Below are 27,042 nucleotides of genomic sequence, written 5' to 3'. Positions count from 1 at the left end.
ACAGGACAATAGCAACCAAGACCAGCCTCATTTGCCCTGCGACTACCTATTCGGGTACTTATTTCTAATTTTAGGCTATTAACAGCCTCTCGAGGAGTTATTTTTGGGAATTTCTTCAACTCTCTCGCTATTAAATTACATATCTTGTCTAGGAGTAGTCTTACGAGGTCTTCCACCTAAATGTTGAGTTTTTACAGAACCGGTCTCACGAAATTTCTTTATAATTTTTGAAACGGCTGATTTATTAATTGAAAATTTGTCACAGATACTTTTTTGTTTTAAACCAGCTTTAAAATCGTTAATTATTTTATTTTTTAAGTCTTCGCAAATCTTAACTTTAGCCATTTTCGTTAACTTTGAAAAAAGGCAATTATGCGAAAAACTTAGAAAAAGAAATTTTGAAAAATTACCACAATTTAAAAATAAAATAAAATAACTGTAAACAGGATGCTTTTTACATCATTCTTTTAAATATTATTTTCGTTTTACACTTCTTTCTTGCAGAAGTTTAAAAGTTTCCATTGTGAATATTTTTAATTTTGTTCCCTTTTTTTCAGAATATAATTAATAATGTTGTTTGTTTTTCAGTTAATTTATATAAATAAAACTAAAAACAAAAATTTATTTTAAAAAATATTTTAAATTTTGGGCTACATATGGAATATTGTTTTGTCAACCACTGTATTTATCAAGATAAAGATAAATATTATGGAAATTTTAGTTATCTTTGTTATGAATAAACGTTATTTATAGGTTTTTAGTTTGAATTATTAAAAAAAAGGGGGAGTGTTTTTGCCATTAAGTGTTTTTATCTAAATTTTTAAAATTTCTAACACAAATCTTTAATTAAATATTTTAAATATTTATTTCTTCCCTTAAAGTGTTTATTATTTTATTTAATGTTAAGTGGAAAAGAAAAAATAAAAGATTTTTTTTTCATAATAAAACAAAATAAAGATGATTTCATTTTTTCAAAATTTCTAAAAAAGCACATTTCATTAATAACATAAAGAAAAAGGGAGAACAAAAAAAAACAAGTAACTAAAACATTTGTTATTTTTTTTACTTATTTCTCTTAATATGTGTCTACTAATTACTGGCTGGTGGTTTGATAAACTTTCAATTGTTGTTTTTTTTATAAATGTTAAATTTATTTTGCCTATGGAAGGCATAAAAATTATGTTCAATTTAAAAAATTAAACGATAATTCACTCGGAAATTCTTTTAGCATGAATAAATGTTAGTATGTTAAATAAAAATTTGAAAAATTTTGAAACTTTGGTGGCTGAAGAAAAAAAAAACTGACGTGTACTCGTTTTTATTTATTTATTTTTGGCAAATCGTCATCATATAAATAAATTGCTGGTGTCATGTTTTCATTAAAATGCTGGGTGACGCGAGAGCGTATATATTTACACAGTTTTTGGTATAAGTTAAATTTGTATTTAACTAGGTATATTTTTATAGAATTTTCAAGGCTGTTACACTTAACAATTTAAATTGTCATTGCAGTTCCGTTTCCACTTTTTAGTTGGACCCCTTTAATTTACGAAAAGTGAAAGAAATTTTTTATGGAAATAAACATAAAAACATTACCTTAATTATGTATAAAAATGGTGACTTTGTCGTTAAATAAAATTAAAAATATTAAATAAAAAAAAAAGAAAGCAGAAAGTTTTGTTTTAAAAATATACATGAACAAAAAAAACTGCCAGCTGATATAAAAAGTTAGCTAGCTGTTATTCTAATTTTAAATGATATTTAATATTTTATAGTGTGAACACATATTGTGATTCAAGTTTATACAAGTGTTTTCCAACTCTTAACATTGGCAACATTGGAAAAGATAGCAAGAAGAAACAATTTAACAGTTTTTTGAAGAAAGAGAGTGTGTAACGGTAATTTTAAGAGAAAGATATTTGTCAGCCATAATTTTTAAGAAAAAATGCAAATTTACAAATAAAAACATTAAAAATATGACATTTTACACAAAAACTAAATTTTTATTTGATTACCCAAAGAAATCTAAAAATTTTGGAAAAAATTATCAAAAAAAACCTCAAATTTTACAAAAAAAATATCAATAAACACAAAAAAAAAGTTGCGTGAAAATAAAATTAAAAAACTCTAAATTTTTAAACTTAAAGAAAAAATTTTTTTATATTTTTATTTACATTTACCTTCAAGTCTGGCTTTTAAATAAACATTATTGTCATTTATTTCTTATTTCAATTTTTATACCCTTCACCTTCGTGAGAAGGGTAAATATAAGTTTGTCATTCCGTTTGTAATTTCTACATTTTGCATTTCCGACCCTATAAAGTATATATATTCTGGATCCTTATATATAGCGGAGTCGATTAAGCCATGTCCGTCTGTCTGTCTATCCGTCTGTCTGTTGAAATCAATTTTCTGAAAACCCCAGATATCTTCGGGATCCAAATCTTCAATAATTCTGTCAGACATGCTTTCGAGAAGTTTGCTATTTAAAATCAGCAAAATCGGTCCATAAATAACGGAGATATGAGCAAAAAACCGGGACAACCTCGATTTTTGACCTATTTTTGATTTATATCTGGATTACTAAGTCATTAATATAGACAATATGGATATCTAATAATAGATTTTTCAAAGTCCATTGCAACGATGTAGATAAGGCTATAGTAAATTGGACCTACAATGGGTCAAAATCGGGAAAAATATTTTTAACCCGAATTTTTTTTTTTATAAAAAATTTTTTTTTGTCATAAATTTTTATCCAAAAAAAAAATTTAAAAAAAAATTTTTTAAATAAATTTGGAAAAAACTTTTTTTTAAAAAAATTAAAAAACAATTAAAAAAAAAAATTTTGAAAAACAATTAAAAAAAATTATTTTAAAGTATAATTTGGTGAAGGGTATATATAAGATTCGGCACAGCCCAATAAAGCTCTCTTACTTGTTTTTTTTAATTTCATTTAAAAAAAACCCAAATGAAATTATGTAAATTATATTCTTTATTTGTCAAGAAAATTTAATGCAGCTTGGTAGGTTGTTGTTAATAATGTTTTTGTATACATACTTTTTTTTCCATAATTCTTTCAAGTAATTTGAATATTTCATGCTGCACACGTTTTATTTTGTTCAAAATGCATTTCCTTTTTTAACGGCATTTCTTGTAATTTACTAAATAAAGAATTCAACGTTTTATGGAAAATTAGTTTTTTTTTTCCTCTCCACTTTTGTGTTTAAGTTTTAATAAACAATATGGATACAAAAATATAAACTAAGTACAGTAAAACGTCCCTTGTAAATATGTATTTATACATTTATACAGTGCTACGAATATAATTTGTTTAAACTTCCGTATTATAATGTTGCCATTAAACCGAAAATGTACCAAATATTCTTTGTACACTTTAGTCAAAATGACCATAAAAACTTCAGTCATTAAATACGTGTGTATATTTCATTTTCAATCTTCTAAATGTCTATAGAATTATATTGATTTTTGTTCTTGTTAGATTTCAAATGGTTTTCTTTTGTTTTATGTTTATACAAAATTAAGACTGTATGTATGGCCTTTTAATTAGTTTGTATGTGTTTTAAATGGAAAGAAAATCTTTTGATTTTTTATTAAATTATGCAAAATTTTATTTAAAGAAAAGTCTAATAAGAACTGTGTCATTGAAACCTTTACTCTGGCAACTTTGATATCTCTCTCTCTCCCTATTGTTTTTTCTAGAGATGCCGTATCAAAAAGGAAACAAACATATTTGATGTTTAATTATGTTGTCTGACAGCTCTATAATAACGGCTTAAAAAACTCGTGTTTAATACAGTTTCTTTTGAAAATTTTCATTTTCATTAAAAAAAAATTCGGGTTAAAAAATATTTTTCCCGATTTTGACCCATTGTAGGTTCAACTTACTTTGCAATTGACTTTGAAATATACAGTGGTTGACAAAACAATGGAAACTTTTCCAAATATTCCATATGTAGCCCAAAATTTAAAATATTTTTTTAAAATAACAATTTTTTTTTTATTATTTTATAAAACTATACAAGTTTTATTTATATAAATTAACTGAAAAACAAACAACATTATTAATTATATTCTGAAAAAAGGGAACAAAATTAAAAATATTCACTATTTCGCTACTGACAAAACAATGGAAACTTTTAAACTTTTAAACTTCTGCAAGAAAGAAGTGTAAAACGAAAATAATATTTAAAAGAACGATGTAAAAAGCATCCTGTTTACAGTTAATTTATTTTTAAATTCTGGTAATTTTTCACAATTTCTTTTTCAAAGTTTTTCGCATAATTGCTTTTTTTCAAAGTTAACGAAAATGGCTAAAGTTAAAAAGACTTAAGAAGTCTTAAAAAATAAAATAATTAGCGATTTTAAAGCTGGTTTAAAACAAAAAAGTATCTGTGACAAATATTCAATAAATAAGTCAGCAGTTTCAAAAATTATAAAGAAATTTCGTGAGTTCGGTTCTATAAAAACTCAACATTTAGGTGGAAGACCTCGTAAGACTACTCCCAGACAAGATAATTTAATAGCGAGAGAGTTCAAGAAATTCCCAAAAATAACTCCTCGTGAGGTTGTTAATAGCCTAAAATTAGAAATAAGTACCCGAACAGTTAGTCGTAGGACAAATGAGGCTGGTCTTGGTTGCTATCGTCCTGTGAAAAAACCACTCATTTCTAAAAAGAACCGTTCTGCTCGTCTACAATTTGCCAGGGATCATTTAAACTGGTCGATACAGAAATGGAATACTGTCCTCTTTTCCGACGAATCCAAATACAATTTAAGAAGCAGTGATGGGAGAACATTTGTAAGACGATCAAAGGGAAAAAGATTAGATCCAAAGTAATGTGGGTGAAGTTAGCTACGAAAGTTAGCTCCGTTTTTTAACATTTCTATGTTAATGTATAAACTAACATAGCTCCTACTCAAAGACTGTTAAGTTAACAGAGCTGCTTTATATTACACTCAGTAAACATTTTATCAATAAAAACAAAAAAAGGGGTTTACCGATCATTCAGCTTTAATATATAATAACATTTTTTTTGGATAAAAAAAAAATAAATATTTATTATGAACAATCATTGATATTTTTGCTTGTACAGTATTATCTCCTTTTGAAATCCGAAAAATTGGCCAAAAATGGAAAGGTGCTCCTTATCTACTTAATGGGGTCGAAAGCCATGTATTCATAGATTTCAGAACTGTATTGCTTATATTCAGAATCAGTATAGCATTTTTGCAGGAGCATTTTCAAAATTATGAAATTGTGAATTTTGTCATATAAGGATTTTTTGAAATCCGAAAAATTGGCCAAAAATGGAAAGGTGCTCCTTATCTACTTAATGGGGTCGAAAGCCATGTATTCATAGATTTCAGAACTGTATTGCTTATATTCAGAATCAGTATAGCATTTTTGCAGCAGCATTTTCAAAATTATGAAATTGTGAATTTTGTCATATAAGGATTTTTTGAAATCCGAAAAATTGGCCAAAAATGGAAAGGTGCTCCTTATCTACTTAATGGGGTCGAAAGCCATGTATTCATAGATTTCAGAACTGTATTGCTTATATTCAGAATCAGTATAGCATTTTTGCAGCAGCATTTTCAAAATTATGAAATTGTGAATTTTGTCATATAAGGATTTTTTGAAATCCGAAAAATTGGCCAAAAATGGAAAGGTGCTCCTTATCTACTTAATGGGGTCGAAAGCCATGTATTCATAGATTTCAGAACTGTATTGCTTATATTCAGAATCAGTATAGCATTTTTGCAGCAGCATTTTCAAAATTATGAAATTGTGAATTTTGTCATATAAGGATTTTTTGAAATCCGAAAAATTGGCCAAAAATGGAAAGGTGCTCCTTATCTACTTAATGGGGTCGAAAGCCATGTATTCATAGATTTCAGAACTGTATTGCTTATATTCAGAATCAGTATAGCATTTTTGCAGCAGCATTTTCAAAATTATGAAATTGTGAATTTTGTCATATAAGGATTTTTTGAAATCCGAAAAATTGGCCAAAAATGGAAAGGTGCTCCTTATCTACTTAATGGGGTCGAAAGCCATGTATTCATAGATTTCAGAACTGTATTGCTTATATTCAGAATCAGTATAGCATTTTTGCAGGAGCATTTTCAAAATTATGAAATTGTGAATTTTGTCATATAAGGATTTTTTGAAATCCGAAAAATTGGCCAAAAATGGAAAGGTGCTCCTTATCTACTTAATGGGGTCGAAAGCCATGTATTCATAGATTTCAGAACTGTATTGCTTATATTCAGAATCAGTATAGCATTTTTGCAGCAGCATTTTCAAAATTATGAAATTGTGAATTTTGTCATATAAGGATTTTTTGAAATCCGAAAAATTGGCCAAAAATGGAAAGGTGCTCCTTATCTACTTAATGGGGTCGAAAGCCATATATTCATAGATTTCAGAACTGTATTGCTTATATTCAGAATCAGTATAGCATTTTTGCAGGAGCATTTTCAAAATTATGAAATTGTGAATTTTGTCATATAAGGATTTTTTGAAATCCGAAAAATTGGCCAAAAATGGAAAGGTGCTCCTTATCTACTTAATGGGGTCGAAAGCCATGTATTCATAGATTTCAGAACTGTATTGCTTATATTCAGAATCAGTATAGCATTTTTGCAGCAGCATTTTCAAAATTATGAAATTGTGAATTTTGTCATATAAGGATTTTTTGAAATCCGAAAAATTGGCCAAAAATGGAAAGGTGCTCCTTATCTACTTAATGGGGTCGAAAGCCATGTATTCATAGATTTCAGAACTGTATTGCCTATATTCAGAATCAGTATAGCATTTTTGCAGCAGCATTTTCAAAATTATGAAATTGTGAATTTTGTCATATAAGGATTTTTTGAAATCCGAAAAATTGGCCAAAAATGGAAAGGTGCTCCTTATCTATTTAATGGGGTCGAAAGCCATGTATTCATAGATTTCAGAACTGTATTGCTTATATTCAGAATCAGTATAGCATTTTTGCAGCAGCATTTTCAAAATTATGAAATTGTGAATTTTGTCATATAAGGATTTTTTGAAATCCGAAAAATTGGCCAAAAATGGAAAGGTGCTCCTTATCTACTTAATGGGGTCGAAAGCCATGTATTCATAGATTTCAGAACTGTATTGCTTATATTCAGAATCAGTATAGCATTTTTGCAGCAGCATTTTCAAAATTATGAAATTGTGAATTTTGTCATATAAGGATTTTTTGAAATCCGAAAAATTGGCCAAAAATGGATTCTGAATATAAGCAATACAGTTCTGAAATCTATGAATACATGGCTTTCGACCCCATTAAGTAGATAAAGAGCACCTTTCCATTTTTTGCCAATTTTTCGGATTTCAAAAAATCCTTATATGACAAAATTCACAATTTCATAATTTTGAAAATGCTGCTGCAAAAATGCTATACTGATTCTGAATATAAGCAATACAGTTCTGAAATCTATGAATACATGGCTTTCGACCCCATTAAGTAGATAAGGAGCACCTTTCCATTTTTGGCCAATTTTTCGGATTTCAAAAAATCCTTATATGACAAAATTCACAATTTCATAATTTTGAAAATGCTGCTGCAAAAATGCTATACTGATTCTGAATATAAGCAATACAGTTCTGAAATCTATGAATACATGGCTTTCGACCCCATTAAGTAGATAAGGAGCACCTTTCCATTTTTGGCCAATTTTTCGGATTTCAAAAAATCCTTATATGACAAAATTCACAATTTCATAATTTTGAAAATGCTGCTGCAAAAATGCTATACTGATTCTGAATATAAGCAATACAGTTCTAAAATCTATGAATACATGGCTTTCGACCCCATTAAGTAGATAAGGAGCACCTTTCCATTTTTGGCCAATTTTTCGGATTTCAAAAAATCCATATATGACAAAATTCACAATTTCATAATTTTGAAAATGCTGCTGCAAAAATGCTATACTGATTCTGAATATAAGCAATACAGTTCTGAAATCTATGAATACATGGCTTTCGACCCCATTAAATAGATAAGGAGCACCTTTCCATTTTTGGCCAATTTTTCGGATTTCAAAAAATCCTTATATGACAAAATTCACAATTTCATAATTTTGAAAATGCTGCTGCAAAAATGCTATACTGATTCTGAATATAGGCAATACAGTTCTGAAATCTATGAATACATGGCTTTCGACCCCATTAAGTAGATAAGGAGCACCTTTCCATTTTTGGCCAATTTTTCGGATTTCAAAAAATCCTTATATGACAAAATTCACAATTTCATAATTTTGAAAATGCTCCTGCAAAAATGCTATACTGATTCTGAATATAAGCAATACAGTTCTGAAATCTATGAATACATGGCTTTCGACCCCATTAAGTAGATAAGGAGCACCTTTCCATTTTTGGCCAATTTTTCGGATTTCAAAAAATCCTTATATGACAAAATTCACAATTTCATAATTTTGAAAATGCTGCTGCAAAAATGCTATACTGATTCTGAATATAAGCAATACAGTTCTGAAATCTATGAATACATGGCTTTCGACCCCATTAAGTAGATAAGGAGCACCTTTCCATTTTTGGCCAATTTTTCGGATTTCAAAAAATCCTTATATGACAAAATTCACAATTTCATAATTTTGAAAATGCTCCTGCAAAAATGCTATACTGATTCTGAATATAAGCAATACAGTTCTGAAATCTATGAATACATGGCTTTCGACCCCATTAAGTAGATAAGGAGCACCTTTCCATTTTTGGCCAATTTTTCGGATTTCAAAAAATCCTTATATGACAAAATTCACAATTTCATAATTTTGAAAATGCTCCTGCAAAAATGCTATACTGATTCTGAATATAAGCAATACAGTTCTGAAATCTATGAATACATGGCTTTCGACCCCATTAAGTAGATAAGGAGCACCTTTCCATTTTTGGCCAATTTTTCGGATTTCAAAAAATCCTTATATGACAAAATTCACAATTTCATAATTTTGAAAATGCTGCTGCAAAAATGCTATACTGATTCTGAATATAAGCAATACAGTTCTGAAATCTATGAATACATGGCTTTCGACCCCATTAAGTAGATAAGGAGCACCTTTCCATTTTTGGCCAATTTTTCGGATTTCAAAAAATCCTTATATGACAAAATTCACAATTTCATAATTTTGAAAATGCTGCTGCAAAAATGCTATACTGATTCTGAATATAAGCAATACAGTTCTGAAATCTATGAATACATGGCTTTCGACCCCATTAAGTAGATAAGGAGCACCTTTCCATTTTTGGCCAATTTTTCGGATTTCAAAAGGAGATAATACTGTACAAGCAAAAATATCAATGATTGTTCATAATAAATATTTATTTTTTTTTTATCCAAAAAAAATGTTATTATATATTAAAGCTGAATGATCGGTAAACCCCTTTTTTTGTTTTTATTGATAAAATGTTTACTGAGTGTAATATAAAGCAGCTCTGTTAACTTAACAGTCTTTGAGTAGGAGCTATGTTAGTTTATACATTAACATAGAAATGTTAAAAAACGGAGCTAACTTTCGTAGCTAACTTCACCCACATTCCAAAGTACACAAATAAGACTGTAAAGTTTGGCGGTGGCAATATTATGGTATGGGGATGTTTTTCAGGGCAAGGTATGGGCCCAATTCATATTATAAAAGATACCATAACAGGTATAGGATACAGAACCATATTAAACGATGTTATGTATAAATACGCTGAGGAAAATATGCCCCTAGTTTGGAGATTCCAACACGACAACGACCCGAAACACACCTCTAGGGTTGTAACCGAGTTGTTACAATCCAACGAGGTACGTGATTTGAAATGGCCTGCCCCCCAATCGCCAGATCTCAATCCCATAGAAAATCTATGGGAAATTGTAGATCGAAAAAAAGGACCCAAAATTACACCAGGAAGGAAGATTTATCGGAGGCGGTTATAAGGGAATGGCAAAATATTTCAAAGGAGACCATTGACTCTTTAATTGGTTCATTGCATCGTCGATGTGTAGCAGTTATAAAAAATAAGGGATACCCAACAAAATATTGAGTTATTGCAAAGTTTAGACAGACCATATTTGTTAAAATAATACCTAAGTTTCCATTATTTTGTCAATGCCGTAATAAAGAAATCTTTTAATTTTGTTTTCTCATTTTTAGAATTTAATTAATTATGTCCTTTGTTTTTTGTTAAATTAAATTAATAAAACTATACAAATAAAATACTACAAAAATGTTAAAATTTTTTAAAAAATTATTTCAGATTTTAGGCCACTAATGAAATATTTGGAAAAAAAAATAAGTTATGACAGTTAGCTGTTCTTTTTTCAAAATTTAAAAAAAAAAATTTCAATATTTTTTTTTAATTTTTAAATTTTTTTTTCAAAATATTAGTGAAAAACAAGTAAGGCAGCTATGCCTAATCTTGTATATCGTTCACCAAATTATACTTTAAAATAAAATTTTTAGATAAACAAAATTTAAAATTTTTTTTTCAAAATTTTAAAAAAAAATTGTCATTATTTTTTTTTTAATTTTAAAATTTTTTTTCAATTTATTAGTGAAAAACAAGTAAGAAAGCTGTGCTAAATCTTATATACCCTTCCCCAAAGGGTTAAAATTAAATTTTTAAATATTTTTAGGTGAACAAAATTTAAAATTTTTTTTTATTTTCGAAATTGTATTTTAATTAATTTTAAAAAAGTTTTTTCAATAATTTGATTTTGTAAAATTTTTTTTTTTAAATTTATTGAAAAAAAATTGTTTAATGAAAAAAAATCGGGTTCAAAAACTTTTTCCCGATTTTGACCCATTGTAGGTCCAACTTACTTTGCAATGGACTTTGAAATATATATTCATTGGATATTCATATTGTCTATATTATTATATTTTAGGTAAACAAAATCAAAATTTTTTTTTCGAAATTGTTTTTTTAATTTTTTTAAAAAAAGTTTTTTCCAAATTTTTTTTTTAATTTTTTTTTGAAAAAAAAATTATGACAAAAAAAATTTTGATGAAAAAAAAAAATCGGGTTAAAAAATATTTTTCCCGATTTTGACCCATTTTGGGTCCAACTTATTTATCATTAGATATCCTTATTGTCTACATTAATGACTTAGTAATCCAGCTATAGAAAAAAAATAGGCCACAAATCGAGGTGGTCGCAGTTTTTCTTTATATCTCAGCCATTTGTAGGCCGATTTTCCCGATTTTAAATAGTAACCGAGCCGGGAGAATTCCCGATATATAGATGTATCAATCATGTTTGTAAGGTATTTGGGGCTATATCGTCTTCGGTATCTATAACATAAATCTGAGAAAAATTAATATTTTTATACAAAAATATTTTTATACATAACACTTTTTAATTGTTTTTAAATTGAATATCATCTCTACTATTTTTTATTTCTTTAAAATTCATACAATAGAAATACAGAAAAAAAACTTGATAATTTACATAAATTATATGAAAATATCATCATCATAATACACATTTATTTGCTACCGACATTTATTATTATTATAGTTTTTCTTTTATTAATTTTTTTTATTGTTATTGTCTATTTTGTACAAATACAAACTGCAGTAACAACAACAAAAAACTGTCAAGTTTTTCAAGTTTCAATGATAACGAAGAAAAAAAAAGAAGGAAAAAAATTAAAATAATAATAAGCGTGACTAAAAACATGTCTGGCTATTGAACAGTGGCCAGCCAGCCAGCAGTTAATGGTGGCACGTTGAACAACACTGCTTAATGCAATGTTGTTGCACATGCGTAATGAGTTTCCTTTTTTTTGTTGTTGTTGTTTTTGCTGCATTGTCTTAATCATTATCAGTCAGTCCATTGTCGTTATAAGAAAATATGTACACAATTATTTGTATAGAAACGTGTATTTTATTTCGATTAAAATATTAACAGCAAACTGGCAACATTGTTTTGCTTGCTGTTATTGTTGTTTTTTGTTATTTGTTTATCTCTCTCTTTTTTTTGGTTATTTTGTTTGTTTGTCTTCTTCACTAAACCACCATAAAATTCTGGTTTCAGGTTTATGAAGAAATGAATGTGACTTATAACATTTTTGCTTTTTCATTTTGCATTTTAATTTTTGTTTTGTTGCAATTTTGTGTTTTTTGTTTTCACATTATAATTAGTTTTTGTATTTTTAAATAGGTTTAAAGCAGACTTTTTGTTATTTATTTTAATATTTCTGTCTGCCTGCTGGTGCTTCTACTTGTTTTTTATTTATTTATTTATTTATGTAGCTGTAGTTATGTCAGCTGATGTCATTTCAACTGTCATTGACATTTGTTAAGTGTTTGTGACACATGTTGAAGTCTTTTGTTTTTGTTGTGATATTTTAACGCCCAAGGTGTTGCAAAAAATATCCTGCTGCTTGTACAGTTTTGTCAGCACTTGTGTCATAAAGAATTTAATTTAAGACCCCATTTAACCACATTTTGCATCTCCTCTCTCACCACATCATCATTTAGTTTTGTTTTTTATTTATTTATTTATATACTTATTATTAACCTGATTAAGTAGCTAGCTAATAAAAGTATGTAATTATGTTAATTTTATTTAATATTTTAAATTACCAATGAAAGCTAGAATTGTATGTATTACGTGCTGTCAAGTATTTTCTTAGACAGCCTAGATTTTGTTTATGTCAATCTAAATAAGTCATTATTCAATCAAGTAATGTTTAACATCAGTTATTATTAAAATTAATAACCACTTATTTGACCCAGTTTTTAATTCATTTTTACTTCATCTTCAAACGTCTTCTTTCAATAATTGCCTGAACCTAATACATGTTTACTATAAAAAAAAAAATAAACCTTTGCGTATTATTTCTTTTATGGTTTTTCTGTTTTTTGTTTTACTTGCTCGTTACACATAAAAATATTAATGTAATTTTTTCCATTTATTTATCAAATTGAGCGTTTAATTTGCAAATAAAAGTAGTTCAATTGCTAATTTCGTTTAAGTTCTTTTGAATTAACCTTAATTTAGAAAAAACAAAAATTGTATTAACAAGAACTTTAGGTTATAGAGAAATACTTATAGAGCGGAAACTCTGATGTCAAAGACCTAACCCAGTTGTCAAAAACCCAAGTGGTGAGAATGATTTAGTAAGAACAAGTAGAAGAATGATTATGAATGTTGAAGTAATTTTCTGAGGGGGACATTGTATGGAAAAAATGTTGCTCTCGCTCAGGCCATCCAAAAAGTTTGAAGCTGGCAAAATCAATGGTAGCTGCTCCAGCATCAATCAATTCAAAGGGTTTGCGAGCAGCATAATTCATCCAAAAGCCGAAAAAACGAATTGAAGCCGAGAGACATTGAAAGACTATTTTTTTTTGCTGCTTAAACGCTTTAAAAGAAAATCATGTTTCACCCCTATCATGAAAAATATGTGAAATTTATGTTCCCATGAAATATCCATTTCCCTCGATGGGAAAATTGCTATTGTGATATTCCCCTGAACTTTTCATTCACAATAGTTGATTTTGTTTGTAACAGCTGTTTATTGTTTACAAAATTCCATCTAAAAATGTCCCAACATGGGGAATTTTTTCACGTGAACAATGTTTATGAACGAAAAATGGGAAAAGGGAGCATATTTCATGTGAAATATTGATTCGCGATAAGGGTTATTGGAATGGATCCATTCCAATAACCCGAAGCGAAAGATCTCGTATGTGAAGCCCGGCCAACCAGCCGAATCGATACCAAAGCCAAATATCTATGGCGCTAAGGTAATGCTCTATATTTGGTGGGAGCAAAAGGGTCCTACCTATTGTGAGCTGCTGAATAATAGCATTGAGCATTGGCCTAAAAACGCCCAGAATATGCGTAATATTCCATAATGAAGTGGTTGGGAAGTTTTACCTCACCCGCCTTATAGTCCAGACCTTGCCACGTCCGAATACTATTTGTTTCGATTGATGCAGAATGCTTCTCCGGGATACGCTTCACTTTACAACAGAGTATCCGAAATTGGGCTGTATCGTTCTTAGCAGATGAGCAGTTCTTTTGGAGTGGGATACATATGTTGCCAAAAAGGTGGAGATAGGAGACCGCGGAACTTGCTCAGATACTACAGGATATCTGGTAGGGAGGGATATTCATATATACTGACATTAAAGCTGCAATTAAATCCCTTATTTATACAACATCAAGTATAGTTCAGGAATACCGGGCATCCTTCAATGAGATAGCGAGACATTAAACAGTTGTATTTATTTGGGTACGTGGACAAAGGGTAATCTAGGCAATTGTATTGCTAATAACTTGGTGAGAAGAGGAGGAGTTATCGGAAGATAAAATATACTTCCTATGTGGTATTCCGCTGTCGACGTACAAACAACGGATAAATAATGCATACTATGAACTTGCCCTGATAATGAATTATTTCAAAGATGATATGGCCTGCGTTGGACTTTAGCCGCACTTTAACTGAAATGTAACGAATACGACTTAGCAATATGGTTGGTGGCGATAATCACTTTTGGTACTTGGGTCTTGCAGCAGGGTTACCTATGATTGCTGTAGGTGGAGAAGGAAGAAACCATTTTACACTTCTGCAATTGTCCGGCACTAGGTGATCTGCGTGCCAAATTGTTAGGGAAACACTCCTTTAGCAACCTCTCCGAGTTATCAGGGAATGAATTAAGATGCATAGATGCCTTTATTAGGAAAAGTAGGTGCTTAGTGAGACCGGACATGCAAATAGCACCTCAGAAAAGCAACGTATCTGTCGCAAGATGATCTGCGCTCTTCGAATTTTTCTCTCCTCTAACTTCTATATATTATTTCTTTTTTCTTTTACAAAATCTACTCTTATATAACTTACACATGTTACTCCTAGCCTTCTTCTCTTCTTTTTCAGGTAACACAAAGGGACAAATCAAATGGACTTAGGTGAGCTGTACATAAGACGGAAATCTTACCTGTGAACCTAACCTAACCATTATTTACAATCAACATTTAAAAAAAAAAGAGAAGTAACACTCGGGCAATTAATATGCCCGAGTATATATTAGTTGTGTTACTTTCATTGGAAATAGGATAGATTGTAGATGGATAGGTGGTGATAGGAGAAGAAAGGCTTTTTATTGACAACTCTGCAATTGTGCGTTATGTTTGTTATCAATGCAGGTGGCAGCGCCTCTGGTAGTGAGATGGCGCATTATTCAAGCCAACAACCTTTATTTATTTGTTTTACTTCGGTGGAGTTTTTGTATATTTTTTTAATTATCATTTTCCATGTTAACGATTATTTTGGTAAATTAGTAATTTTTTGTGATATTAGATATAATTTTATACACTTCACCATGAGTGACAAAACAATGGAAACTGACCTAAAAATCTGAAATAATTTTTTTAAAAAATTTAAACATTTTTATAGTATTTTATTTGTATACTTTTATTAACTTAACTTAATTTAACAAAAACCAAGGGACATAATTAATTAAATTCTAGAAATGAGAAAACAAAATTAAAAGATTTCTTTATTACGGCATTGACAAAACAATGGAAACTTAAGTATTATTTTAACAAATATGGTCTAAACTTTGCAATAACTCAATATTTTGTTGGGTATCCCTTATTTTTTTATAACTGCTACACATCGACGATGCATTGAACCAATTAAAGAGTCAATGAAATCCTTTGAAATATTTTGCCATTCCCTTATAACCGCCTCCGATAAATCTTCCTTCCTGGTGTAATTTTGGGTCCTTATTTTACGATCTACAATTTCCCATAGATTTTCTATGGGATTGAGATCTGGCGATTGGGCAGGGCCACTTCAAAACACGTACCTCGTTGGATTGTAACCACTCGGTTACAACCCTAGAGGTGTGTTTCGGGTCGTTGTCGTGTTGGAATCTCCAAACAAGGGGCATATTTTCCTCAGTGTATGGATACATAACATCGTTTAATATGGTTCTGTATCCTATACCTGCCTTGGTATCTTTTATAATATGAATTGGGCCCATAGCTTGCCCTGAAAAACATCCCCATACCATAATATTGCCACCGCCAAACTTTACAGTCTTATTTGTGTACATTGGATCTAATCTTTTTCCCTTTGGTCGTCTTACAAATGTTCTCCCTCCCATCACTGCCTCTTAAATTGTATTTGGATTCGTCGGAAAAGAGGACAGTATTCCATTTCTGTATCGATCAGTTTAAATGATCCCTGGCAAATTGTAGACGAGCAGAACGGTTCTTTTTAGAAATTAATGGTTTTTTCACAGGACGATAGCAACCAAGACCAGCCTCATTTGCCCTGCGACTAACTGTTCGGGTACTTATTTCTAATTTTAGGCTATTAACAACCTCTCGAGGAGTTATTTTTGGGAATTTCTTGAACTCTCTCGCTATTAAATTATCTTGTCTAGGAGTAGTCTTACGAGGTCTTCCACCTAAATGTTGAGTTTTTATAGAACCGGTCTCACGAAATTTCTTTATAATTTTTGAAACTACTGATTTATTTATTGAATATTTGTCACAGATACTTTTTTGTTTTAAACCAGCTTTAAAATCGTTAATTATTTTATTTTTTAAGTCTTCACAAATCTTAACTTTAGCCATTTTCGTTAACTTTGAAAAAAAAGCAATTATGCGAAAAACTTACAAAAAGAAATTGTGAAAAATTACCAGAATTTAAAAATAAAATAAAATAACTGTAAAAAGGATGCTTTTTACATTGTTCTTTTAAATATTATTTTCGTTTTACACTTCTTTCTTGCTGAAGTTTAAAAGTTTCCATTGTTTTTTCAGTTGCGAAATAGTGAATATTTTAATTTTGTTCCCTTTTTATATAGAATATAATTAATTATGTTGTTTGTTTTTCAGTTAATTTATATTAATAAAACTATACAAGTAAAATACTGAAAAAAAAATTGTTATTTTAAAAAAATATTTTAAATTTTGGGCTACATATGGAATATTTGGAAAAGTTTCCATTGTTTTGTCAACCACTGTATGTCAAAATGGCAATTTTATTTTTGTTGTAAAATTATATTTGCGTTTTTTTTTTTTTTTTTTTTTTTTTTTCAAATTGGTGATTTTTCTAATTTTGTGTTTTTTTTTTTTTTTGTAAAATAATCGATTTTTTGGAAAATTTACGTTTATTCCATGATATTGGCGTTTTTATAAAATTATTATTAATTTGTGATATAACAATGATTTTGTGTTGTACCAAAAAATTAAATTTAGGGTGAATGGAGATTTTTTTGGTGAATCCTATGTGATATTATTATTAGATCAGTTTTGGCCTGAAAACCCGGTTTCGGTGGGATTCTAATAAAGCTAAATTTGTATAAAAAATGCAGAGCTGCAATATTGCATTCACAGACAAAATTTTTGCAAACAAAACTGCTAATTATGAATAAATAAGTCAATTTAAAAAAAGTCGAATCTAAAAAAACGCAATTTTTTTAAAATGTTTCATCAGTAATTCAAAAACCAAATAACAAATGCTTGAAATAGGGGGTAGGAAGGTGAGTTAACAAAAATCTGTTTTTAATCCGGCTTATTTTTGACCCAAGTTTAAAATCAAAATATAACCTAATAAAGGTAGGCGTTTTAGCTTTAATTGAAATCAAATACATATTTTCTTAATAGCCACTTAATTATTTACGATAGGGACTATTAATCATAAAGTGAAAGCAATATAAAACGTATTCTCAACAATTAGCAATTATGAAAAATAATATTTCCATTTACCACAATCTTTTTTTTAAAAAAAAAAAAAAACATGACTTAATAATCTAAAAGAAGAAAAAACTCAACAGTAAATATAATCTACTATGTATTAAGTAATTAGCTGGTAGTATTAGCTAATTATTTATTATTATAATATGACAGAAAAAGTATGTATGTACTTTGAATTAAAAACTTACCACACCACAATCAGCAGCCGGTGAATTTTCTACAATATCATAGATAACATGTGGGGGACCCGTAGTGCCCAACAGAGAAAAACCAAAACCGGAATATTCGCTACTGCGACGTAAAACCACTTTCAACTCTTCGGTTGACATTTTTAGGCGAATAACTTTTTTTCTTTTCTTTTACAAGTAATTTTTTTTTTTTTTGTTTTAATGAATATTTTTTGTTAATTTTCACAAATTGTTTTAATTAACAGCGAAATCGACGACATTTAGTTATATTTTTTTTTTACAAATTTTTAACTTTTTTTTTTTGGATAATTGTACTGTGTGATAGAGGAAATTTGAAGGAAGTTGGAGAAAAGAGTATGAGATTTTGATTAATAAAATTCGTTTTTTATTTCGTAGATTTTTATTTTTGGAAGCTTTAACTCATATTTTTACAATTTCATTTTTCTTAAACACTTTTTCGTTTTATTTTTTAAGACGTTATTTCTATTATTTTTTATTTAATTTCTTTTTAATTTATGCTTAGCTGCATCTGAAATGCTTGACTGGATTTTTTGGTTTTTGGGCTTGGTCGTACATATAAAAAGTTAAGACTTCGTTGTTCTTTTAGTTGTTGTTGTTGTTAAATCATCGTCGTCACAATGACGATGCCGCTACTCCGCGTTTCGTCGGCGTTGACGCTGCTGTTGTTGTTGTATTTAGCTTTCAAGTAAATTGTGTATTTTTCATACAAGTTATCTTCCGTAAAAATTAACGCCGACTACAACGTTTACGCCAACAATATGAATGGAAGCCGCACACACACACACTCACTCACTCTTAAACATACACACGACAGCAACAACAACCAGCAAATAATAACAAATCCACGAACAATACAAAACTAAAAACAATAATAACAAAGTTAAAGCAACAACAATACAACAATAAGAAAAAAAGCAAGGTTTTTCTTTCTTATTTATTTTACAAAAATAAAAAACAACAACAAAAAACTCTTTCTTTTCTTTACTACTACAAAAAACTCATATTGTTTTTGTTATTTCAATAGTTTTCTTTTTCCGAAAGAAAAGCAACACCAAAAAAAGGAGTCACAGTTGTTGTTATTGTTTTAGCTTTACGAAAAAAAAAACGCACACAAAATTCTCTTCTGTCAAGCCTCTGCTCTCACTCTCTTTACTCTGCTTTGTCTTTGTTGTACAAAAAAAAAATAAATATACGGCTCTGCTTTAAAAGGTGTGTGTGTTTTTTTTTCTTCCAGCGTCACCACTTTTTTTTGCAAATGCACTTGTTTTTTTCTACACAACACTTAAATTAATTTCATTTATTTCAATTTCCATTGCTTATATATTAAAACTCTGAAAATTAATTAATAATTCGCTTAAAACTAACTTTAAATTAATTTCTTTAATATTTGAGGAAAAAATTCCAGTTTAATTTTCTTCTTTTTTTTTGGTTTTACCGACGACGTCGCCACCCGTTCTTTTTTCTTTTCTTCTGCTGTTGATGCAACTTTTCTTAGTTACTTATTTTTTATGGATCACACAAAAATCAATCAATTTTATTTTATCATTTATATTTGAATTGGTATTTTATTTAAAATTTGTTAATTTTTTAAATAGTTTTATTATTTATTTTACATATTTTTGGGGATTTGTTCTGCTTTAAAAATCAACCGACCGACCGCACATTAAATAAACACTTTTTTCGAAACGCCATTCTACGCTCACGGTTAATTAACGAATAACCAGTATTCGTTATAGCAGAGCACTTAGTAATGCCTTAATACACAGAGTTGCATTTTATGGAACGAATGAAAGTGTGCGAGTAATCTAAGCAGCTCACAAGTTTATTTTAAATAATTTTTTAACATTAATTTGTAAATCAACCGCATTTATAGAATTAAAATACCAGTAACAGTTTATATTTTCATAATTATTTTTCTGTTACTATTCATATTTTCTGTATTACCAGGCAAATGGACTTAAAACTCCGGGGTGTATTTCTACGAATTTATAAAAGTGTATAAAAACACTGAGTGACTATTTAAACTGTTGTTGTGGTGCATTTGAATAAATAAAGAGTTGTTACAATTTTAAACTACTAAATTGCTTTTATTTTCAGTCAAAAACAGAAATAAAACATCGTTTTTAAAAAAGTACAAACGTAACAATATGTATTGACTTTAAATTCCAAGCAAGCTGTTTCGACGATCTTGATTTATGCCAAACATATTATTAAAAAAAATTTGTTTTGTTCACGGCGATCAATAATTAATTAATAAATAAATTTAATAATACAGTTGAAAATGTTGTTGACAATAATATTGTAAAAAGTAGTAGCAGAAATACTTTTTGGCTCATCTGGCTCACGTCAAACACTTTACATACTAGCGCCATGTATTCCTTATGAGACTTATAGGTTTGAAGTCCCCCTATTTCTAGTTCGGATAAAAATAATCTAATAAAAATCGTTTTGCTCATGTGAGCCGCTCATAGTTGTACAAAAAGTACCACTCATAATCAACCCTGTTACTCATTTACAACAATCGTCCTATCTGGCCACCTCACATTAAGAATAAACTGCCAGATCGCCACAATTTTCTTATTGCCAACTTTAACGAATGTCAATAACAAAAGAGAATTGTAAAAAGACTTTAGTTTCTTGCGGTATTATTTAGTAAGTGGTTGTTAAAACGAATCTTATTCGATATTTTAAATATAAATTGAAATAAAACATTAATTTTCCTTTTAAAGGCATACGAAATTAACAAAATGAATAGCATTTCGGGACTTGTAAAGGAAACCCTGCCAAATTATTTGTCCAGTTTGCCAGTACCCGATACATTTTCGGGCTGGTTTAAATTGTCATGTAAGTAGATCATGCTATAATATACAAACAATTTAATGGTTTAATTTATTTTTTTGTGTGCACAGATGTGCAGTGTAAATGATAATTGAAAAATAATTGTGCAAAACTGCAGTGCAATAAGTGAACACATTTATTAGCATTAAAATTAAAATAAGGTCACAGAGAATTTAAGGCAAAAATGTTGTGGTTTTTTTAGATAAGATTTTTGTTAGAAAATTGTGCGTTCCTTATCTATATAAAGAATATTTTTGATTTATTTTTATTTAATTAGGGAATTTTTCCTCATCAGCTAATTATGAATTGTTGTTATTGTTTGAGTGTTTTAAAAGTATTATTGTTTTAAGAAAAAGATTATGCAACAAGAGTTTTTTTTTGTTCGTTTAAGCACCTTTGGAATGGATGGCTTTTTTGTGTTGCTCGTTTTGTCCGTTTTATTTTTTGTCTCTATTTTATCATGTTTATTTCTTTTTATAAAAATTTTACTCGTGCTTTGTTGTTTTTGTAGGGTGACATGATTGTTTTGTAAATGTGTTGCTGTTGTTGTTATTGTGTGAGTGCGAGAGTGCTTTCACTCTTGTCATTATTGTTGTTGTGATTTGAGGGTAAATCGAAAGTTTTCACCGGTTTTTGTAATTTATTTTGAAAATAATTAAAAATAATCTGTTAATGTAATAGATTAGTTACAATTGTTGTTTAGGTTTTGCAATAAAAACAACTATTTAGTTATTTGATGTAGTTTATTAAAAGATCGACCTTGACCGTTTCTTATCTTTTCATTTGTAAAGAATACATGAACCAGTTTTTTTTAATCATCAAATTAAAAATGTTTGTGTTAAATTTTAGATTTTTTTTGAATAATTTGATTACTCATATTAATGATACAGTGATCAACAGATTTATTTTGTAATATTTGTAAGAATTTTTGATTTTTATTTCAAAATTAGTTGAGACGATTTTTCGTAAACCAATTAAGAAAATTTTATTGTCGCCGGCGATTACTTGAATTTTTTTTATAAAATTTATTTGTCGCCGGCTATTTCCGAAATTTTCTTTAGTAAATTTTGTTGTCGCCGGCGATTTCCGGAATTTTTTTAGACAATTTTATTGTCGCCGGCGTTCACTGGATTTTTTTTTAGAAAATTTTACTGTCGCCGACGATTACTGGAATTTTCGTTAGAAAATTTCGTTCTCGCCGGCGATTACTGGAATTCTCTTCAGAGAATTTTCTTGTCTCCGGCGATTTCTGGAATTTTTTTTATAAAATTTATTTGTCGCCGGCGATTACTGGAATTTTTTTTATAAAATTTATTTGTCGTCGGATATTAATGGAATTTTGTTGTAGAAAATTTTGTTGTCGCTGGCGATTACTTGCACTTTCTTTAGAAAATTTTGATGTGGCTTGCGACTACTAGGCTAAAGGTACTAAATGTACCCGATTTTATCTTTTTAAGTATAAAAAGTCCTTCAAATAGTTGTCCAATTTGAAGCAGTTGCTCTTGAGTTTATTGATAACGAACCAACACTAATCTCTTATTAATACAGATTTAAGATGTCACCTAGAATATATTTTTTTATTAAATTTCTCAAAATTTTGTATAAAATTCCCAATTTATTTTCAGTCAAAGATTGGTTATCCCTAATACCACCCACTGCCGTTGCTGCCGGTATTGGTTATACCATTTATTTGGCTTATTGTCCAGCTGCTCGTGCTGGTGGCTGCTCTAAAGCCGGCATATGCAATCAATCGGTACGCAAACATGAAGCTAAAGTTGTTGATATGATTGATATTGAAAATATTGCCGAAAAGGCAGCATTCTGCCGTTGCTGGAAGACAAAGAATGTAAGTTTTGTTTGTATTAATTTAATTCCAAATAAATTTAAAACAAATTTTATTTAAAATTCTTTAAACAGTGGCCCTATTGTGATGGCAGCCATGGTGAACACAATAAACAAACTGGCGACAATGTTGGTCCTGTAGTGCTCAAGAGAAACTCTTAAATATAATTGATATTTGTACAATTAATTTGGAATTTTTATTTTTTTTTTCCTTTCTTTGTTTTTTTATTTATTATTTGGTTCCAACCGGTTATTATTAACATTATTGCTTTTATGATATTCGCCCGATATTCGTCTTTTAAAGCGCTCTCACCAGGTGTGTTAAAATAGTTATTTGTTTAAAACATATTCATATTTTCTCTAAGAATTTAATAATTAAATTGTGGCAGATTTTCCTACTAAAAAACCAATCTTGTTTTGTTGTGCTTAAGACAATAGTTTAATTACGCAATTAGAATGAACATACACTGTGAACAAAATAAAAAAAATTTATGAAACAAACAAAAAATTTCGAAATGGTTTTTATTTTTTATGATTTTAGGGTGAAAATTGCGATTTCTATTACAAATTTAATTTAGAAAAAATTTTAATTTTTTTTCAAACAAGAAATATTATTCAGTACCTATTGAAGTTTCTATTATTTGTGAATTTCTAAAAAAATATCGAAAAATTTTATTAAAAATTAAGATTTTTTAAAAAATTTTATTTCAGAATTTAAAAAAAAAATTTCAGAAATCTAAAAAGTACTTGAAAAAATATTTAAAACTTTTAAAAAATCCAATATGGACTTTCAAAAAATTTGTCATCTGGGCTGGATTTTGCTAGAAGAGAATATGCCTTTGGATAAAAAATTAATCTTGAAATCGATCGAAATTCATCACAACTTTCCAAATCGTACGTTTTGGAATCGATCGAATGACAGATAAGAAAAATGGAGAATTTGTATTCAATATTAAGATTTTGTTTTTTACTTTTAAAAATCCAGAATTTCTTTAAACATTTTATTTCAAATAAAATTAAAAAAAAATTGGAATTTTTATAAAATTTAAAAATTGTAGAAAAAATTAAGATTTTTTAAGAATTTCTATTCTCAGAATTTCAATACTACAGTCAATATTGACCATTTATTTTAAAAATTGGGTCAAAAATATAAAATTTTTAACTAAATTTTTTAAATTTATTTTTAAAAAATTAAGAATTCCTATTGTTAATATTGAAAATTTGTGTTAAATTTATTTTAAATTGAAGATTTTTTATAACAGATTTTGAAATTCTGAATTTTTTTTGTTAATATTGCGAATTTGTAACAAATATATTGATTTTGGAACTCATTTACTCATTTTTAAATAGCATAAATAGACAAATCGAAGTATGTAATTTCAATAACAAAAACAAATAAAATAACAATTTTTGAAAAAAAAAATTGAATTTTTTTTTTTTATTCTACTTTGTGAATACCGCTAATATTGATAATTTATTTTGATTTTTTTTTAATTGAACATTTTTTTTCAATTCTATTTAAAACGTTTTGAAAAATTTAAAATTGTGAAATTCTATTGACAATACTTCAATATTGGGAATTTCTAAATATATTGAATTTGATACAATAAATAATTATTTGATCCAAAATGTTTTGATATCATTTAAAATGTATTGAATTGCTTGTTGGTGTTAAATTTTTTCTTTAAAAAAAAAAATTAGTTTCCTATTCAATATTGACAAATTTCGTAATTTGTGTGAACACATTCCATTTCTCTCAGTGTATATGCATGAACACACGCATTTAATAATTCCTACATGTGTGTGTGCATGCAATTCAGCTATTCTAGCTGAATACATATTTTTTTCTCCCTTTTGTTTACATCTAAACAGCTGTTCTAATTCAGCCGTTACCCAGAATAAAAAATCAATTATGAAATGCAATTTTTGCAGTTTTGTTTAGATGCCAGTTCTTTTATTTCCATTGAAAAACTTTAAAAAAAACTCTAGTTAGAATAAATAAGAAGAATAAAAGAAAAAAAAAAGAGTTGTGTTGAGTTTTGTTTTGTGGAAAATGTATTACAAAAACATGTTTCTTTTAATTACATATATATAAAAAAAAAATAGGCGAGAATTAAAATAGTACAATGCAAAATACAAATCAGACAAACAAGCCGTTTGATGTTCCATCGTTATATGGCCAAGTTGTTTTAACACACTACTATGTACTAAGATTTAAAAATTAAAATCAAATAAATGGGACACAAGACATAACTACGCCTTCACTGCACTTAAAAAAAATTTAACATAAATAATAGTGGTTTTTGTTTGTAGTTTATTTTTAGTAGCAAAAAAAATTACGGCTCGACTGATTTTATGCTGCTAAAGCGGCCATAGCTATTGATGTTGTTGTTGTTTTAACTGGTGTTTTTAATAGTTTATTTGAAGATTTTGCCTTGGTTGAATTTGCGGCCTTGTTTGTCGGTACCGGTCCAGGAGAAGTATTGTTCAACCAATTTCTTGGTTTCTTCGGATTTGGCATCCAATTTCTTCCAGTCATAGACTTCGTAATCGATTTGCCAGTCGGGACACAAGTCGAAGGCGAGACCTTGACCGCGCCATACCCAAATACCGGAGATGGAGGAGTTGTTATCATCACCGAACAAGCAGACGGAGGCAAAGGATTGCTTGCGCATCTTGTCGATACGTTGGAACATGCCGGAGATGAGATTGCAAGACATGAAGGACTTGGTGAGTTCCTCGTTGTATTTGTATTCACCGTACCAGATGGAGTAGTGTTCGGGGTCGAACTTTTCAAAGAAGTAGGGAATGGAGACCTTCTCATCTTCGTTGGAGTAGACACGCTTGAAATCATCAAAGTTGAAGGTACCCTTGGGCATGGCATCGAAGGGATCCTTGGACTTGGGTTCGGCAGCGAGAGCCAAATCGGCGGCATCGAGCTCTTCTTTAGGTTCTTCCTTCTTAGCAGCAGGTTTCTTTTCCTGTTTCTTCTCTTCCTTGGGCTTTTGTTGAGTTGTCTTGCCACCAGTCTTGGCCTGGAATTCAGCATACTTCTTGGGATCGAATACCAAAGCCTTTTCGCAGACGGTGTAGTTCTTTACAACAGCTTGCACTTGCTTTTGGTGGAGCATGGTGTTGAACCAACGGTTGACATTGGTGTAGGGTTTGCGGGTGGCCTCATCCAAGACGTATTGGTAGACGTGCATCAAACTGCAGAATACAACAATATCGGCCAAAGTGATGCGTTCACCAACCAAGTAGGTGGATTCCAAGAATTTCTTGTTCAACAGCTCCAACACAACTTCAACATCTTGTTTGGCAGTGCTGCCCTTTTGTTGGGGCATGATGCCCAACAAGGGGAAGACCAAGGCACAGGAAGCAGGGACGACTTCGTTGTCGGCAAAAGACAACCATTGTTGGACCTGAGCTTGGGCGAAGGGGCATTTGCCTCCACGCAATTGTTCACTGGCCAAGAAGAAAGCGATGGCGTTGGATTCGCTAAGGTATTTGCCATTCGATTCGAAAGCAGGCACCTATGAAAACCAAACAAAATAAAAAGAGAAATTAATCATTTTCAACCTAACCTCAATTCCTATATGATGACATTATGCGGTGTTTTAATTCGCAAATGTGTGAATGAATTAATAATAACCGTTGCATGATGACGTTTACAATATTTCACACACTTACCTTGCCACTGGGGAACTTCTTCAAGAATTCAGCCGATTTGTTTGTTTCGCCGAAGACAAAGTTATCAGCAACTTTTACTTGAGTACCCGAATATTGGGCAGCAATCAATGCCTTGTAGGCACGGAAATTTTCTGGGTATGTGTAAATAGTCTAAAGTGGAAAAGATATTACAAAAACAACATTAGTCACGGTTGCACAATTAACATATGCTTGCATTTCTCATAATTTTGCAAATTAAAATTTTGCGATGTTTTAGATTTTTGCAAATTAATTTAGCTAAAAAATTTTACTTACTCCTGTCGCCATCGTTGATTTTGCCGGAGAGAAAGAAGTTTGACAGCCGCAAATTTTAGACACCGTGTGAGTGTCTGACAACTACTGTTGCCAGATTTTTAGATTTTTTTTTAATTTTTGACGATTTTCAGTGTCAATTGTTGGCGATTTTTGTGATAAACTTGACGATTTTCTAATTTACATTTATTTTTTGGTTATGTTTAACTAACCCCCTGTCTGTTACAATTAATGATGTTTGTTGTCAAGGCATTACTAATAAATGTGGACTATTTATGATAATTGTTTATATTGACAACCATTTTGACGTTTATCATGAAATTAAATATTAAAAGTGAAAATTGTAATTCATTAAACAATTTTTCATGATAGCAGAAATATTCATTGGGGACTTTG

The 27,042-nt window shown here is 29.3% G+C and overlaps 3 protein-coding genes across 7 annotated transcripts in view; 1 reads left to right on the top strand and 2 right to left on the bottom strand.

Moving 5' to 3' along the window:
- The window catches only part of Efa6 (Exchange factor for Arf 6), an 89,437-nt gene extending 69,748 nt beyond the window's left edge, over window positions 1-19,689 (bottom strand). For all 5 annotated transcript variants that reach the window (XM_065499092.1, XM_065499091.1, XM_065499093.1 and 2 more), the window contains exons 1-2: window positions 19,421-19,689; window positions 17,965-18,844 (exon numbers count right to left, since the gene is read on the bottom strand). In XM_065499092.1, coding sequence (XP_065355164.1) covers window positions 17,965-18,105 — 141 coding nt within the window. In that variant the 5' untranslated portion in view covers window positions 18,106-18,844; window positions 19,421-19,689. The remainder of the gene's footprint in view (window positions 1-17,964; window positions 18,845-19,420) is intronic.
- An 884-nt stretch (window positions 19,690-20,573) lies between these two features.
- Window positions 20,574-23,173, top strand: Cisd2 (CDGSH iron sulfur domain 2). Its single transcript, XM_065516186.1, has 4 exons — window positions 20,574-20,637; window positions 20,715-20,829; window positions 22,449-22,669; window positions 22,741-23,173. The coding sequence occupies exons 2-4, from the start codon at window positions 20,733-20,735 to the stop codon at window positions 22,825-22,827; spliced, it is 405 nt and encodes a 134-aa protein (XP_065372258.1). The 5' UTR covers window positions 20,574-20,637; window positions 20,715-20,732; the 3' UTR covers window positions 22,828-23,173.
- A 1,519-nt stretch (window positions 23,174-24,692) lies between these two features.
- Window positions 24,693-26,785, bottom strand: eEF1gamma (elongation factor 1-gamma). The gene is made up of 3 exons (XM_065499089.1): window positions 26,650-26,785; window positions 26,356-26,505; window positions 24,693-26,198 (listed from the first exon to the last, which is right to left on the bottom strand). The coding sequence occupies exons 1-3, from the start codon at window positions 26,659-26,661 to the stop codon at window positions 25,083-25,085; spliced, it is 1,278 nt and encodes a 425-aa protein (XP_065355161.1). The 5' UTR covers window positions 26,662-26,785; the 3' UTR covers window positions 24,693-25,082.
- Between the last annotated feature and the right edge of the window lie 257 nt (window positions 26,786-27,042).

Source organism: Calliphora vicina, chromosome 1, assembly GCF_958450345.1.
Source record: "Calliphora vicina chromosome 1, idCalVici1.1, whole genome shotgun sequence".
NCBI lineage: Eukaryota > Metazoa > Arthropoda > Insecta > Diptera > Calliphoridae > Calliphora > Calliphora vicina.
Note: the sequence above shows the minus strand (reverse complement) of the source record. Positions and strands in the feature narration are given on the sequence as shown.